At 43.8% G+C, this 18587-nt stretch overlaps 1 protein-coding gene across 1 annotated transcript in view; it reads right to left on the reverse strand.

Moving 5' to 3' along the window:
* Positions 1 to 18587, reverse strand: part of GRIN2A (glutamate ionotropic receptor NMDA type subunit 2A) — an 812513-nt gene that overhangs the window by 21120 nt on the left and 772806 nt on the right. The window contains exon 12 of the mRNA XM_075317910.1: positions 18011 to 18198. Within this exon, the coding sequence (XP_075174025.1) occupies positions 18011 to 18198 (188 nt within the window). The remainder of the gene's footprint in view (positions 1 to 18010; positions 18199 to 18587) is intronic.

Genomic DNA, 18587 nt, shown 5'->3' on the forward strand with positions numbered 1-18587 from the left:
CTAGAGGGAAGCCACTCACCAAGCAGGACCCCTAGAACCCTGAAACCCTTTAAACCCTATACAGGGATTAGGAATTACACAGGGCCCAAGGTGATTAATACCTGTGGAAGGCTGCAGTTCCAGAGAATAGTAGTCAGGCAGGGTCAAAACATTAATTGAGGAACAGGAACAGAATGGGACGGCCAGGACTTAATCAGAAAACAAGCAGAGGTGAAATGCGGATCGGCCAACAAGGTACATAAACAGCAAGCAGGAAAAGTAGTCAGGTAACAAGCACACAAAATCATAAAACTGAACTGGGGGTAAAAGCAGAGCTATGTCTGGCAGTGGTCTGCAGACAGGATGGGCATAAAAAAGGGTGTGGTGTCTTCCCATTGGTTGTAGCTGAATGATGGTATTTCATCTGTGAGATACCCACCAGCTACATTCAGCCAGAGATTCTGCATCTGTCAAGGTAATGCAGCCCAATGGGTGAGCATAACCTGCGTCCACCTGCGCTGCTGGCATCGACTCCTCTCCCATCATCAGCACTATGCATGAAAGGAACACGTTGTCACCTGGCGACCGGAGTACAAATTGACGGAGCGTACTCCGTTGGTGACTTAACAGCCGTGTGCGGCAATGATGCAAACCTGGCTGCGGGCCATCGTCAGGGCAATGTGATACACGTGCCTTGTATGGCTCACGTGTTGAACCTGATTCTCCAGCAATTTTTAAAACACCATCACGGCCTACATGGCCTTCTGCAGCGGGCACGCTCGCTATGTGCTCACTTCCATCGTGCGCACACAGCAGCTCAACAACTTTCGTCGCTACAGAAGTCTTTAGGTCTGGTGGTTAAACGCCTGAAATGCGATGTGCCCACACGCAGGAATTTGAATCTGCACATGTTGCAGCGTTTGTGGCAGCACCGCCGAACCCTGCTGCAATACGTTATGACATATAGCCTGGGATAACTTGATCCAGAGGTGGTGCAGATCACGCTGCTGGAGTGGTGTCAGATTAAGGACCTATGCACCCTTCTACACAGTTTACAAACGTCGACGAAGATGTTTAGCACTGGCAATGTCATTCTCAGCGTGACAATTCTGGTCATCTACATGATGGAGCACACTGTAATTATTATTCGGAGTCAGGTGTTGGGACAAGAGGAAGGGGAGGAAGTACAGGAGGAGTCATATGCGGAAGGGATAACAAGATCTACGAGGTCCAGATGGTCAGCGGCACCTATGCGGCAGTCATGGTGAGGGAGAGGGATTAACAAGGGCGCATTGTATCAGCAAAAAGTGTTGAGGAAGGTGCAGGAGCCCATGAAGAAATGGAGGACGAACTGGCGATGGGCATGGAAGACTCAGCAGATGAGTGAGAGCTTGCTCACATTTCGGTTGTGCGAGGTTGTGGGGAGAGGGCAGAGGAAGGAGGCACGATTCTCACCTCTCTGCCACCAACACACCAAGGACTTGGTCCTCCTGGATGCACAAGACACATGAGCGCCTTCTTGCTGCACTACCTACAACATGACCCTCGGATTGTACGAATTCAAAGTAATCCTGACTACTGGGTTGCCACACTGTTAGATCCCCGGTACAAGACAAAATTTGGCGAAATAATTCCTGCCATAGAAATGGACGCACGTATACAGCATTATCTGCAGAAGGTGGTACGCAATCTTAGATCTGCTTTTCCACTAAACACCAGTGCTGCACAGAGTGAATCTCAACGCTTTGTCATGGATAGGAGGAAATGGTCTTTTACTTGTCCACATCGGAGGGACCGAGGGATGGCTGCTGTGCTGAGATGGCGTTGAGTACGGTGTCCCTGCACAGTTGCACTTTTGGTCATATCCCAAAATGAGTTGAAAAAGACAGATGCTGGTGCAAAGGGGAACAGGTGTGTTGGAAAGGGGAAAAAAGTTTTGGTCCGTGGATTTGGTGGTTAAGCAACAGTAACATTTGCTGAAGAAACACCATCTGTTACAGTGGGACTGGCATATTTGGATAAAGTGGTATATACTATGTTACCGCTATATAACGAAAATTAATAAGAAAAGAAAGAGAAAGGTATATATCCCCATCAGCAGTCAGTGTCCACCGTGCTCCCAGTTGGAAAAGGAGAGGTTGGCAACTGGAAGGTTTGGTGGAGGATACAGATCTGTGTGGCTATGAAACTAATAGTAGCCTGAACCGAGTTAGACGCCATTCGGATCTGGAGACTGGGAGCCCTGTTAGCGTCACAGGGTCCACATGCCCACCCAGCCCAGGAACTCCCTGTTAACAACACAGGGGCCATTGAGTACGCTGACCGTGTGCGTAGGGGCACACCTGTGGACAGCAGGCGCATCAGCAGCAGCAGGCCTGTTAATGCCACTGGGCTGCACAAGCAGGACTGGTAGGACAGGAGCTGGTCTTAACCGTTCTGCATTACCAACTGTGGTGGTGGCCTGCATCGACACCCTATCCCTGCCTACCTCTGGCCGAAAGCCGCAATGGGTTCAACACATGGAGGTGTGCTCTTTCAGAGCATAATAGAAGACTGCGCACCTCCTTGTTGGCTCCAGCCCCTTTTATAACCTGGGTCCGCCCCAAACCAGGGTAAACCACAATGCACCTCCTGCAGACAAAAGTAGAGTGACACATCATGAGTGGCATAACTAGCGTCCTATTTGGAACCGCAACTTCAATGATGACCTCATGGCTGCCATGACCCAAACACCTCACCAGTCATCGTCTGACCATCAATAATGCGGTGACAAGTCATAGGGGTGGGCCTCTGCAAGCCATTTGGGAGGACACCTGATGCCCTGTGGTCTATATGGGACCCCCACATCAGGGGCAGGGCCAAAGAGTTCATTACCGGACCTAGTCTCTGATGCAGTAAGTGCCTGAGCATGCTCAGTAGCATGAAATACAGTCTCTGAAAAAAGACTATCAGCTTTAGCATGGTGTCTAGGCACAAAACAGGACTTAGACCCGGCACGGAACGCAAGTACCTGTGCAAAGAGGCTTTTCACACTTAGTGTGGGAGCATGCGCTGTATCCCGAAATGAAGACTTAGCGTCAGGAATGGCACAGTCAGGCTGAGCATACTCACTAGGCGAAACACTGTAATTAGGCTGCAGCTGGGGTAAATCGGCACACACATGCGCACTAGCTGCCTCTCCACACTTAGACGTGGAGGAGAAATTGCTCTTGGAGATGCTGTCTATGAACAGAAGGAAAAGTTAAAGGAAGCCTGACTTTCTATCCCTCCGAATTATCAAATGCAGCAATGAATTCCCTGAGTTTGCTATAACATTAGCGTAGCAAAATGTGCATGAGGGTGTCATGTAGAGGTGCTATAAATAGCTTGGCACCAGTGGGGCACTAATGGAATACAACAGCCAGTTCTATGATGCCACTAAACGGCAGTATTTTTTGCTATCATTATAGCTCATTAAAAACAGAGCAGGAGGGTGTCCTGCACAGGTGCTAGAAATAGCTTGGCACCAGTGGGGCACTAATGGAATACAACAGCCAGTTCTATGATGCCACTAAATGGCAGTATTTTTTGCTATCATTATAGCTTATTAAAAACAGAGCAGGACGGTGTCATGCAGAGGTGATAGAAATAGCTTGGCACCAGTGGGGCACTAATGGAATACAACAGCCAGTTCTATGATGCCACTAAATGGCAGTATTTTTTGCTATCATTATAGCTCATTAAAAACAGAGCAGGAGGGTGTCACGCAGAGGTGCTGCACATAGATTTGCACCAGTGGGGCACTAATGGAGTACAACAGCCACTTCTTGTATGCCACTAGGTACACTGAGTGTTTGCTAGTATAATGGCTTAGTAACAATGAGTTTGAGTGTGCAATGCAGGCAGAGGTGCTGCAAATATCTGTGCACTAGTGGGACTATACAGAAGTCCAATAGCCACGTTTAGGATGCCACTAAGTTCACTGAGTGTTTGCTAGTATAATGGCTTAGTAACAATGAGTTGTAGTGTGCAATGCAGGCAGACGTGATGCAAATATCTTTGCACTAGTTTGACTACACAAAAGTACAATAGCCACATTTAGGATGCCACTAGGTACACTGACTGTTTGCTAGTATAATGGCTTAGTTAAAAAGAGTTGGAGTGTGCAATGCAGGCAGACGTGCTGCAAATATCTTTGCACTAGTTTGACTAGACAAAAGTCCAATAGCCACGTTTAAGATGCCACTAGGTACACTGATTGTTTGCTAGTATAATGGCTTAGTTAAAAAAAGTTTGAGTGTGCAATGCAGGCAGACGTGCTGCAAATATCTTTCCACTAGTTTGACTACACAAAAGTACAATAGCCACGTTTAGGATGCCACTAGGTACACTGACTGTTTGCTAGTATAATGGCTTAGTTAAAAAGAGTTGGAGTGTGCAATGCAGGCAGACATGCTGCAAATATCTTTACAATAGTGTGAATAGACAAAAGTACAATAGCCACGTTTAGGATGCCACTAGGTACACTGACTGTTTGCTAGTATAATGGCTTAGTTAAAAAGAGTTGGAGTGTGCAATGCAGGCAGACATGCTGCAAATATCTTTACAATAGTGTGAATAGACAAAAGTACAATAGCCACGTTTAGGATGCCACTAGGTACACTGACTGTTTGCTAGTATAATGGCTTAGTTAAAAAGAGTTGGAGTGTGCAATGCAGGCAGACGTGCTGCAAATATCTTTACAATAGTGTGAATAGACAAAAGTACAATAGCCACGTTTAGGATGCCACTAGGTACACTGACTGTTTGCTAGTATAATGGCTTAGTTAAAAAGAGTTGGAGTGTGCAATGCAGGCAGACGTGATGCAAATATTTTTCCACTAGTTTGACTACACAAAAGTACAATAGCCACGTTTAGGATGCCACTAGGCACACTGACTGTTTGCTAGTATAATGGCTTAGTTAAAAAGAGTTGGAGTGTGCAATGCAGGCAGACATGCTGCAAATATCTTTACAATAGTGTGAATAGACAAAAGTACAATAGCCACGTTTAGGATGCCACTAGGTACACTGACTGTTTGCTAGTATAATGGCTTAGTTAAAAAGAGTTGGAGTGTGCAATGCAGGCAGACATGCTGCAAATATCTTTACAATAGTGTGAATAGACAAAAGTACAATAGCCACGTTTAGGATGCCACTAGGTACACTGACTGTTTGCTAGTATAATGGCTTAGTTAAAAAGAGTTGGAGTGTGCAATGCAGGCAGACATGCTGCAAATATCTTTACAATAGTGTGAATAGACAAAAGTACAATAGCCACGTTTAGGATGCCACTAGGTACACTGACTGTTTGCTAGTATAATGGCTTAGTTAAAAAGAGTTGGAGTGTGCAATGCAGGCAGACGTGCTGCAAATATCTTTCCACTAGTTTGACTACACAAAAGTACAATAGCCACGTTTAGGATGCCACTAGGCACACTGACTGTTTGCTAGTATAATGGCTTAGTTAAAAAGAGTTGGAGTGTGCAATGCAGGCAGACATGCTGCAAATATCTTTACAATAGTGTGAATAGACAAAAGTACAATAGCCACGTTTAGGATGCCACTAGGTACACTGACTGTTTGCTAGTATAATGGCTTAGTTAAAAAAAATTGGAGTGTGCAATGCAGGCAGACATGCTGCAAATATCTTTACAATAGTGTGAATAGACAAAAGTACAATAGCCACGTTTAGGATGCCACTAGGTACACTGACTGTTTGCTAGTATAATGGCTTAGTTAAAAAGAGTTGGAGTGTGCAATGCAGGCAGACGTGCTGCAAATATCTTTCCACTAGTTTGACTACACAAAAGTACAATAGCCACGTTTAGGATGCCACTAGGCACACTGACTGTTTGCTAGTATAATGGCTTAGTTAAAAAGAGTTGGAGTGTGCAATGCAGGCAGACATGCTGCAAATATCTTTACAATAGTGTGAATAGACAAAAGTACAATAGCCACGTTTAGGATGCCACTAGGTACACTGACTGTTTGCTAGTATAATGGCTTAGTTAAAAAAAATTGGAGTGTGCAATGCAGGCAGACATGCTGCAAATATCTTTACAATAGTGTGAATAGACAAAAGTACAATAGCCACGTTTAGGATGCCACTAGGTACACTGACTGTTTGCTAGTATAATGGCTTAGTTAAAAAGAGTTGGAGTGTGCAATGCAGGCAGACATGCTGCAAATATCTTTACAATAGTGTGAATAGACAAAAGTACAATAGCCACGTTTAGGATGCCACTAGGTACACTGACTGTTTGCTAGTATAATGGCTTAGTTAAAAAGAGTTGGAGTGTGCAATGCAGGCAGACATGCTGCAAATATCTTTCCACTAGTTTGCCTACACAAAAGTACAATAGCCACGTTTAGGATGCCACTAGGTACACTGACTGTTTGCTAGTATAATGGCTTAGTTAAAAAGAGTTGGAGTGTGCAATGCAGGCAGACATGCTGCAAATATCTTTACAATAGTGTGAATAGACAAAAGTACAATAGCCACGTTTAGGATGCCACTAGGTACACTGACTGTTTGCTAGTATAATGGCTTAGTTAAAAAGAGTTGGAGTGTGCAATGCAGGCAGACATGCTGCAAATATCTTTACAATAGTGTGAATAGACAAAAGTACAATAGCCACGTTTAGGATGCCACTAGGTACACTGACTGTTTGCTAGTATAATGGCTTAGTTATAATGAGTTGGAGTGTGCAATGCAGGCAGAAATGCTGCAAATATCTTTACAATAGTGTGAATAGACAAAAGTACAATAGCCACGTTTAGGATGCCACTAGGTACACTGACTGTTTGCTAGTATAATGGCTTAGTTAAAAAGAGTTGGAGTGTGCAATGCAGGCAGACTTGCTGCAAATATCTTTCCACTAGTTTGACTACACAAAAGTACAATAGCCACGTTTAGGATGCCACTAGGCACACTGACTGTTCGCTAGTATAATGGCTTAGTTAAAAAGAGTTGGAGTGTGCAATGCAGGCAGACATGCTGCAAATATCTTTACAATAGTGTGAATAGACAAAAGTACAATAGCCACGTTTAGGATGCCACTAGGTACACTGACTGTTTGCTAGTATAATGGCTTAGTTAAAAAGAGTTGGAGCGTGCAATGCAGGCAGACATGCTGCAAATATCTTTACAATAGTGTGAATAGACAAAAGTACAATAGCCACGTTTAGGATGCCACTAGGTACACTGACTGTTTGCTAGTATAATGGCTTAGTTATAATGAGTTGGAGTCTGCAATGCAGGCAGACATGCTGCAAATATCTTTACAATAGTGTGAATAGACAAAAGTACAATAGCCACGTTTAGGATGCCACTAGGTACACTGACTGCTAGTATAATGGCTTAGTTAAAAAGAGTTGGAGTGTGCAATGCAGGCAGACGTGCTGCAAATGTCTTTGCACTAGTGTGACTAGACAAAAGTCCAATAGCCACGTTTAGGATGCCACTAGGTACACTGAGTGTTTGCTAGTATAATGGCTTAGTTATATTGAGTTTGAGTGTGCAATGCAGGCAGACGTGCTGCAAATGTCTTTGCACTAGTGTGACTAGACAAAAGTCCAATAGCCACGTTTAGGATGCCACTAGGTACACTGAGTGTTTGCTAGTATAATGGCTTAGTTAAAAAGAGTTGGAGTGTGCAATGCAGGCAGACATGCTGCAAATATCTTTACAATAGTGTGAATAGACAAAAGTACAATAGCCACGTTTAGGATGCCACTAGGTACACTGACTGTTTGCTAGTATAATGGCTTAGTTAAAAAGAGTTGGAGTGTGCAATGCAGGCAGACATGCTGCAAATATCTTTACAATAGTGTGAATAGACAAAAGTACAATAGCCACGTTTAGGATGCCACTAGGTACACTGACTGTTTGCTAGTATAATGGCTTAGTTATAATGAGTTGGAGTGTGCAATGCAGGCAGACATGCTGCAAATATCTTTACAATAGTGTGAATAGACAAAAGTACAATAGCCACGTTTAGGATGCCACTAGGTACACTGACTGCTAGTATAATGGCTTAGTTAAAAAGAGTTGGAGTGTGCAATGCAGGCAGACGTGCTGCAAATGTCTTTGCACTAGTGTGACTAGACAAAAGTTCAATAGCCACGTTTAGGATGCCACTAGGTACACTGAGTGTTTGCTAGTATAATGGCTTAGTTAAAAAGAGTTTGAGTGTGCAATGCAGACAGACGTGCTGCAAATATCTTTGCACTAGTGTGACTAGACAAAAGTACAATAGCCACGTTTAGGATGCCACTAGGTACACTGACTGTTTGCTAGTATAATGGCTTAGTTAAAAAGAGTTTGAGTGTGCAATGCAGGCAGACGTGCTGCAAATATCTTTGCACTAGTGTGACTAGACAAAAGTCCAATAGTCACGTTTAGGATGCCACTAGGTACACTGAGTGTTTGCTAGTATAATGGCTTAGTTATATTGAGTTTGAGTGTGCAATGCAGGCAGACGTGCTGCAAATGTCTTTGCACTAGTGTGACTAGACAAAAGTCCAATAGCCACGTTTAGGATGCCACTAGGTACACTGAGTGTTTGCTAGTATAATGGCTTAGTTAAAAAGAGTTTGAGTGTGCAATGCAGACAGACGTGCTGCAAATATCTTTGCACTAGTGTGACTAGACAAAAGTACAATAGCCACGTTTAGGATGCCACTAGGTACACTGACTGTTTGCTAGTATAATGGCTTAGTTAAAAAGAGTTTGAGTGTGCAATGCAGGCAGACGTGCTGCAAATATCTTTGCACTAGTGTGACTAGACAAAAGTCCAATAGTCACGTTTAGGATGCCACTAGGTACACTGAGTGTTTGCTAGTATAATGGCTTAATTATAATGAGTTGGAGTGTACAGAGGACAGGAGGGTACAGTGCCAGGATTGTGAGGCTCTGGGTAGAGGAATGGAAGCCTGCCTTTCTATTCCCTCCTAATGGGGAAATGCAGGGAGGAAATCCCTGACCTTTGCTACACAGACGCTGTCTCTGTTTTCAGGACCTGTCACCTATGGCTCTGACCCTACCGGTACGAGCCCTTAAAAGGACTGATAGAAAGTACTATCCCTAAGCTGTCTAGCGCTGTGTATGGAGCGCATACAGCAGTATCGGCGATAGGACAAAGGACGGAGCTGCGCCAGTGATGTCTGACACCAAGGACGCAGAAGAGATAATGGCGTCCTGGAGGAAAATGTCCGGTTTTATAATGCAGGGACATGTGACATGGACATCCTATCACACATGCCGTTGCTTCTCTGGCTAAAAGTCCACTTAGCTGTGTGTGTGTCTGGGATTGGCTGACATGCTGGCCCACCCCACAAGACGCGCGCGCTTAGGGAAGGAAGACAAGGAAAAAAAAAAAAAAATGGCGATCGCCATTATACAAACAGCAGTGATCTGAAGGCGCTGTTCACGCACACTATACACTGAAATGTCATAATAGTGTGATTCACAGAGTGACTTACACTATTACAGCGGAAAGCCAGCTAGGAATTAGCTGTTTTTTTGCTGCTAGAACCGTTCTCGAACGTTTCTAGAACTATCGAGCTTTTGCAAAAAGCTCGAGTTCTAGTTCGATCTAGAACAGGCCCCAAAATCACTCGAGCCTAGAACTGGAGAACCTCGAACCGCGAACCGCGCTCAACTCTAATATTTACCTATGCGTGTCTCTTTTTGCGCATCTGTATTACTAGTCCACTTTGACAACTGTATACACTACACCTATACTTCAGCGCCTGGTAACACATTGTGCTTTCTATACATGTTCCTACCTGGAGATTCTTAGTAAATCCTTTTTGGCAAGGAATGAGTTAAAATAATTCATTTAATTCAATGGATTAAAAATAGATTGTTATACAAAGTCTATGGTAAAAGAAAATGTGACAATAGATGGCAGAGGGTAAAAAAAAAAAATATACCACTGCAAAAAAAATTTCAGCCGCTAGTAGCACCAGAAGCTCCACTGCTAGCATCAACCAACCTTTTTTGTCTACTGCAAGCATATTAGTGTAGAGGAAGTGGAGGTCACAACATTCATTTCAACCGCAGCATGATAATGTCACCTTTGACAATGACACCCCAGTTTCTGCACGGAATGTTCTGCCTGATCACAAATAACTAAAAGGAATAATGTTTTGAACATTTTATAATTTTACAAAACTTTAAAGGTTGTTTATTGTATTGTGGGCTGTAAAGCGGGCTTTACACGCTGCGACATCGCTAATGCGGAGTCGTTGGGGTCACGGATTTTGTGACGCACATCCGGCCGCATTAGCGATGCCGTTGCGTGTGACACCGATAAGCGATTTTGCATCGTTGCAAAAACGTGCAAAATCGCTAATCGGCGACATGGGGGTCCATTCTTAAAAATCGTTACTGCAGCAGTAACGAAGTTGTTCCTCGTTCCTGCGGCAGCACACATCGCTGCGTGTGACGCCGCAGGAATGAGGAAGCTCCCCTTACCTGCCTCCCGGCCGCTATGAGGAAGGAAGGAGGTTGTTACGGGGGACCGGCGGATTAGGACCAGGGGGTATATATCCTAATCGCCAGTCGGGGCCCACCGTGCTCCAGATGACAAAGGAGCTGCTGGCACCTGAGGGTTAGGCGGAGACTATAGAGCTGGATGGCTCTGAGATAACCCAGGAACTCTGGGAACCGGTCACGTGTGTTGGGACACGTCAGACCGGATGACAACCCGATTAGCGTTTTGGTGCACCTAGCGCTACACCAACCACGTGTGCAGGAAACACGTCAGGCAGGGTGGTAACCAGGTAGCGTTGACCGGAAGACCACCACGAAAGCACCCTGTCGGCCACGTGTGTAGGACACATCAGGCCGAGCGGTCCTCCGATTAGCGTTTCTGGCCACCTCTCGACTGGCCACGTGTGTGTAGGACACGTCAGGCCAGATGGGTACACCAGTAGCGTTGACCGGGAAGCCGAGGAGGATAAGGAACACCCTGTTAACTCCACAGGGGTCCTGGGGTACGCTGTCCGTGCGTGTAGAGAGCACAACCGGACAGGTGGCGCAGCAGGTGCGTTGTCCGTGTGCGTAGGGGGCACAATCGGACAGGTGGCGCAGCAGGTGCGTTGTTCGTGTGCGTAGGGGGCACAATCGGACAGGAAGCACAGCAGCCGCAGCCCAGTTAACGCCACTGGGCTGCTATAGCAAGACTGGAACGGCAGGAGGGAAGCACGGCGCCTGACCCTGATGTGCCGAGCCACGAATCTTGGCGTGACAGGCACCGTTCGCCTAACCCTACCTATCGCTTCCCAACATAGGCTTATGCCGCCATGAGGCTCTAACATGGAGGTGTGCTCTGACTGAGCAAAAGTGAAGACTGCGCACCTCCATGTTGTCTCCAGACCCTTTTATAACCTGGGTCCGCCCCAAACCCAGGGTGGAACCACCAAGGTCCAATAGCAGAGTGCCATGTCATCAGTGACGTCACATGCGACCTATCCGGAACCGCCACGTCATTGATGACCTCATGGCAGCCACGCCCCAAACACTTCACCAGTCATCGTCTGACGACCAATACTGAGGTGCCAGATCATAGGGGCGGGCCTCTGCGAGCCAGTCCGGAGTTGCCACGTCATCAGGACACCTGACACCCTTTGCCCTATCAGGGCCTGCCACCTCACGGACATGCTCAGTGAGGTCCTTACCGGACCTAGCCTCTGGTGCACTAAGTGCCTGAGCATGCCCAGTAGCCTGAACTGAGGACTTAGTCTCAGACATAACACAATCAGGCTGAGCATGCTCACTGGGCAAAACACCGGGCTTAAACTCTGGCTGGGGTAAATCGGCGCACGCCTCTCCACACTTAGACGTGGTGGAAGGAACAGCCAACTGGACGACCCGAGGCACGGCCAAGAACGGCAGCTGGCGCCTGGGTGCAACAGGAACCGCAGCAGGCTGCTTGCGGCTATGGCGGCGCCGGTTCGTAACAGAGGTGGGCGGGATGTTACGTCCCGCTCATCTCCGCCCCTCCGCTGCTATTGAGCGGCGGTTCAGTGACGTCGCTGTGACACCGCACGGACCGCCCCCTTAGAAAGGAGGCGGTTCGCCCGTCACAGCGACGTCGCCGGACAGGTAAGTATGTGTGACGGCTGTTGTGCGGCACGGGCAGCGATTTGCCCGTGTCGCGCAACAGATGGGGGCAGGTACCCACACTAGCGATATCGGGACCGATATCGCAGTGTGTAAAGTAGCCTTTAGTATGAAGTTCCCATATATTTCTATGTTGAGGTCACCTTGACATTACTAAGACTATGTTTATGTTAAAGCACAGACTTAGGAGACGCAACATTGTTACTATGTGGTTTTTTTAAGATGTCGAATCTGGCATCTTTAATTTTCAATAGATATACTTAATATGCACAGGATGGGTGATGAGTATTTGTTTGTTGGAAATCTCACTACTGGGACACCTACCAAGGACGAGAATGGTGATCAGTGCCCCAATTTTAAATGGTGCATAATCTAGCTCCATTAATTATCCATGGGAATGATGGAGGTAGCTGAAACAATGCTTGACAGTAAATAAAACAACAATTGACACTTATTTCAAATAGAGAACATCAGACCCATGTACTCATACAGTAATTAGTGGGGTCCTAGCATGACATCAAGTCATCAAATGTTTAACACTCGTCTTGCTGATAGGTGATTATATGTTGTTATTGTTGGGCAACCTCTTTAAGGTGCCCATACACATAAGTTAAATTAACCCTACAAATTACGTAATATATATATTGGGATCTTTTACTTCTTTATGAATGACAGATATTGGCAAAACTGATTGGGCATTTAATATTCATCACCAGTAGAGATGAGCAGAGCTGATGAAATTTGTATTCCAAATCACATAAATGTTCCTGGGAAATTTGATTTGAAGAATAAATAATCTCTACAAGATGAATTGGGAGAAACTCAAAAGAATCGTAAATTTAGGATGTATGAAAAAAAAAGATAAATTCTCACCACACAGGTCAACTCCGTGTGACCGGAACTTCCGACAGCGACTACGTTGGGTCCCTGCGGATGTGTGTCATAAGGTAATGGTACACGTTGCGACGGCCTGACTTTGACATGCATCCATAGGGTTGTCCTGTGCCTAATTGCTGCTGGAATTCTTGAGCTACATTGCGTTTTGAAGGGTTGAGGTTCACATCATGACAACATGACATCACGACTTTAATCTGTACATGCGTAGAGATTTCTAGTCTTTTAACACATAGCAGCTGTAAAAAAAGGGTGTGATCGTCCATACTGTGGAGAGCAAGCAATGGAGATGGCTAGAGAAGTTATCGGTGAGATGAACCAAGTAAACTGTGAAAATCTGTATTCTGGAGAATACTGATTTTTGTACAAATCAAATGTGAATAAATTCAAACATTTGTAAGCATTGGTCCTTAGTTCCCACTGCCAAACACTTCACATTATATAATCCATTTACTAAAGGTGAGCATGCATATTTATGGTGGCATTGGAAAGGATAATGGTCAATTGACCATTTGGCCAACAGCAATCCAAATTTTATGTGTACTTCTAGTAAACAGAAATAACCATAATCTATTTTGTTTGCTGTAGCCGAAAAGGAAAAAAAAAACACAAGAAAAAAATCCAGGAGAAACTGGAGATCACTGGCTTGCCTGAGCTGTCTCAACAGACAGTGTTTACTCCAGGTTAGGCCTGTTTCAGACGTCAGTGATTCTGGGACGTATGTTTTTTTTCTTTTATACGTACCAGAATCACGGACATACACAGAGCCATTATAATCAATGGGTCTGAGCACACATCAGTGATTTTTCACTGACCATATCTCCGTGGGGCATACACGTGTGTCCGTGATTGCCGCATGGAGACAAGTCCGCTTCTTTCTGGCCTCACTGATGTCTCACGAACCACACTATGGTGTGATCCGTGAAACACGTACCAGAAAAAAACGTACATATAAAATAAAAAGCATTTTTTTACTCACCTTTCCAGCGACACTCTCTGCAGCTTCCTGGATGGCTCATGCATATTCATGAATGCAGCCAGAGCCGACCCGGAAGTAGCTGCAGAGAGCGGTGGGCGGGCGGACACTGCAGAGCCGAGGAGTTCAGCACCATGGGCAGCAGGAGTGAAGGCAGGTGAGTAATGTCCATGTGCAATCACAGAGTATAGATCACGTATCATGGATAGCACATGGACAACTAAAATGTGCCGTGAATCACACGGAGGCATTTTTTACACATCAGTAAAGAATGTCTGTGTTTTTTACCAACGTGTGAAACAGGCTTTAGCCAAACCTATCAATCACCAGCGCAATAGGCTGGGGCATGCAAAACCAGGTGTCAGAGTGATGCACTAAGGACCAAATGAAAAAAAGGCTAGCACTACCACTACATCCAGATTGAAGGAAAATAATTGGATCAACAAAATATATCCGCACCCATAATTTCAGTAAAATTTTTGTGAGAATACAGGACAATTTACTGAAATTGCCGGTTCTGAGTGCCGCTTCTCTTCTGAAATTTCAGAATGGTGCACTAAGTGTCTGGGCCAAGACCAATCTTGGCGATATCAAGGTTCAATAATTAGCATATCCGACAAAAACATCTTCTGAGACAGATTAGATCAGGGAGAATTTGATACAATGGATTTACAGACAGTGCCTTTAGGATACAAATGCCTCTATGGTACTTCTATCTGTTACTTTAGTATAATAAATGGTGATCATGTGAGAGATAAAAATAAGTAAAACATATTTTTACTCTAAAATATTAATAGTTTTTTTCTTGTGTATTTCTTTACTCCTACTTCACTTATGAAGCTGGGTATTCTTTATTTCCTCCTTTAAGATTGCTCCCTGGAAACAAGCTTTTCATTTCAATCATGAAAAAGCCAAAAGCAAAACGCAGCACACCAGTACTGTTAATATTTTAACATGTCTTTTCTCCATAGTAGATGCACAAAAGGTTTAGTTCAAAATACACCATAGAATACATAGACTTTATAAACTTCAATGGATTATTAATCTGAGTTTTAAAGTGCAAAAAATATATAAAATATTCACTAAATACTGCAAATCTCCCATTTCTCAGAACTGAATTTGCTATTTTGTTCAAGACATGGTGATTAGAGTTGGGCATAACGATTCTAAATGAATAAAGTTCATTATGATTTTCAGGAATTTGCTGAGGCTGGCGAATTATAAAAATATGCATTTCACCTTGTGCAAATCACCAAAAATGACCACTACTATTTTACACATTACAGAAGATTGCATCAGCAGAGAAGAATCACAGGACCTCTGGGATGGCCAAATGGGGTTTTCCATGATTACTTGCAGCTATGCAATTACATGGCATAGAACAGTCAATCAGGTGCGACTATGGACAAAAGCTCGAAATGCAGCAGTCATTTTGTGGAACATCTGGGTAGAGAGGATCTCTCAGCTTTGCCAAGGAGAAAAAGAAAGTCATAAAACTCCAAACAGAGTGTAACAATAGTGTGTTACAGCACAGCAGTAAAGAAAAATAGTGCAAGGAAAAGAGGAAAATAAATCAGATTTATTTGATAGGGACAGAGAAAGGAGAACAGATCAGTGAAAGAAATGAAGCTAGTAAAGTTAGCCGCAGAAAAAAAATTGCCAATGACCTTAAAATAAATCGAATGAAATTTTATAAATATATTAATGCCAAAAACAGAAAATCATACATTATCAGAGTAATTTAATTGTAAAGGACAAAGAGAATGCTGAGATATTAAACATGCATCCAGCAGGAATTCAGGCTATGTGTCCACGTTGCTTTTTACCTGCTTTTTACCTGCTTTTTTGCTGCTTTTTCAACTGCAGCGTTTAATGGCAAAATAGATGTGCTCTGCTTTTCAAGCAAAGTCTATGGGAATTTTGGTTTCTTGTGCCCACTATGCAGTTCAAACTGCTGCCTTTTTGTGGCAGAACTTTGGACAAAAACTCAGCTTTGCAGTGCAAAACCCAAATGGCAAAAACAATTGACATGTCAATTGTTTTTGCCATTTGCGTTTTGAACTGCAAAGCAGAGTTTTTGACCAAATTTCTGCTAGAAAAAGGCTGCAGTTTGAACTGCATAGTGTGCACAAGAAACCCAAATTCCCATAGACTTTGCTTGAAAAGCAGAGCACATCTATTTTGCCATTAAACGCTGCAGTTGAAAAAGCAGCAAAAAAGCAGGTAAAAAGCAGGTAAAAAGCAACATGGACACATAGCCTAAAAGTATGTTTTTCTCTGAAATGCTGCAGCGTTTCAGAGTTAAACATACATGGTTGTGATCATATAGCCAGTGGCTGATACATGCTGCTCACGGTTTTGTCACCATGTATCAGCTGAAAGGTTCCCTTTAAGTGCTCAGTCTTCAATAGGAAGGTTCCAAAACAGTCAGACACAGAATCTGCCCCCGTCGATTTTGAGACCTGGTTACTAGTACAGTTGCAAGGTTAGTTGAGTGAGTTAAGGACCAGCATGATTGGGTACATCGTGTCGTTGTGGGATGGCTTTTAGAAATTTTTTATAGAAAGAATGTTAAATTCCCTATTTTTATAAATGTGTTACTTTTCATTCTTTTTCTGCAATGTGTCTATGCATTATGTTTTTTTTCTAGATTTTGTTTGTTGATTTCCACAGTGCTCATGTGCACCAGAATAATATATTTATACTAAGAGGTGTGTTGGCCTTTGTTTTTGGTTTTGCTTTAGATTCTTGCACTCAGTACATTCGGAAGGGTGCCTTCTCCACTTTACTTGGCTGTGCACTATTATATACTCAGTTTTCCACTGGCAGGTTCCAACACCATCAGGCTCTGGTCTTGCCCTGCCCTTATCGATTTTGACTCTAACACTTTTTTGTATCAATATAAGGTTAACTAAATAATTTATGTTTTTATATTTGTTAATATTTACTTACTGAAGTTTACATATGCATTATCTTTTTAATCTAGGTTTTGTTAGTGAAGAACATGTGTTAGGCGAGCTTTGCACACTACGACATCGCAGGTGCGAACATCTCCTACCGGCGTCACCGCGGCTTCCGTAGGTTATGCGGAAGGAAGGAGGTGGGCGGGATGTTTACATCCTGCTCATCTCCGCCCCTCCGCTCCTATTGGCCGCCTGCCGTGTGACGTCGCAGTGACGCCGCATGACCCGCCCCCTTAATAAGGAGGTGGGTGGCCGGCCAGAGTGACGGTCGCAGGGCAGGTGAGTGCATGTGAAGCCGGCGTAGCAATAATTTTCGCTATGCCAGCTTTCACAAGATATTGTACCTGCGACGGGGGCGGGGACTATCGCGTGCGACATCGCAGTATCGGCTTTCGATGTTGCAACGTGCAAAGCCCGCCTTAGAGTTGAACAAAAGGATTGTCGTACCTTGGTCCAGCAAACACATCGGTTCGCTCTAGTAAACACACCAGATTATTGCAAAAATGCTATAACTAGGGATGATCGAATACTTTGATTATCCGGCTTCGCAAATATTTTCCGAATACCTCGCCGCTATTCGACTATTCGATGCGTAAAGTAAGTCTATGGGAAGCCCGAATAGTTCCGAATAGTTGTTATTCGGGTTTCCCATAGATTTACATTGTGCATCGAATATTCGAGAATAGTCAAATAGCAGCGAGGTATTCGGAAATTATTCGCGAAGCCGGATAATCAAAGTATTCAATCATCCCTAGCTATAACCTGCCAGCACTGAACTCCTCTATTAGGCCTTGATGACATAACGGAGCATAACGGGCCCCACTAATCAGAAGAAACACCCAGGATGTTAGCAGGTAGCATTAAACTCACAGCCTTCTGGTCCGGCTGTCACAGTATTCAGACACTTGTGCGGGACTAAAGTAAGGTGACTTTTATAATTTACTCAAACACCCTAAGGACAATTTTATTAATTATCAATATTCAAATTTACCTAGTGCCACTGTTTCAGCAGAGATCCGTAACATTGTGCAGAAAATGTAAACTTACCGTCTCCAACAAACTGTAGAAGTGCTAGATCAATAGGCCGTTTCCATGGGGAACCTTTCTGGAGGGCAATACCGTAGCCTGTTGTGGCAAAGATGTAACCACTGCCTATTGTCACAAGTTTGCAGCCTTCATCTCTTCCAGCCATATAATTCAGCACTGCTGCATCATAGATGAAAGCATCTAACTTCCTGAAAAGAAATAAGTTTTACAATTTATGACAAATTTTTACACTTCATTCTGGAACAATTTTATTAAAGTCATGTTTTCTAACATAGCTATAAGATTCTATAAATTAAGTAGTCTAACTCATTTGAAATTATGTCCACCTGTCCTGCTGAAATCCATTGGAATACATTAATATTTCCATTGCATAATCTTGAACTTTAGGAAAGCTAATTTCAACATATTAAGGGAAGAGCTTAGGTAGGTAAACAGGGATAATGTCATGGTAGCTGGGGATACTGAACATAAATGTGCCATGTTTAAGGATAAACTACTAGAATCCTGTAGAAGACTTCTACCCACTGGTAATAAAATGTCCAGAAATAAAAAGAAACCACTACGAATTAAAAAAAAA

This window comes from Anomaloglossus baeobatrachus, chromosome 7 (genome assembly GCF_048569485.1).
Source record: "Anomaloglossus baeobatrachus isolate aAnoBae1 chromosome 7, aAnoBae1.hap1, whole genome shotgun sequence".
Lineage (NCBI taxonomy): Eukaryota > Metazoa > Chordata > Amphibia > Anura > Aromobatidae > Anomaloglossus > Anomaloglossus baeobatrachus.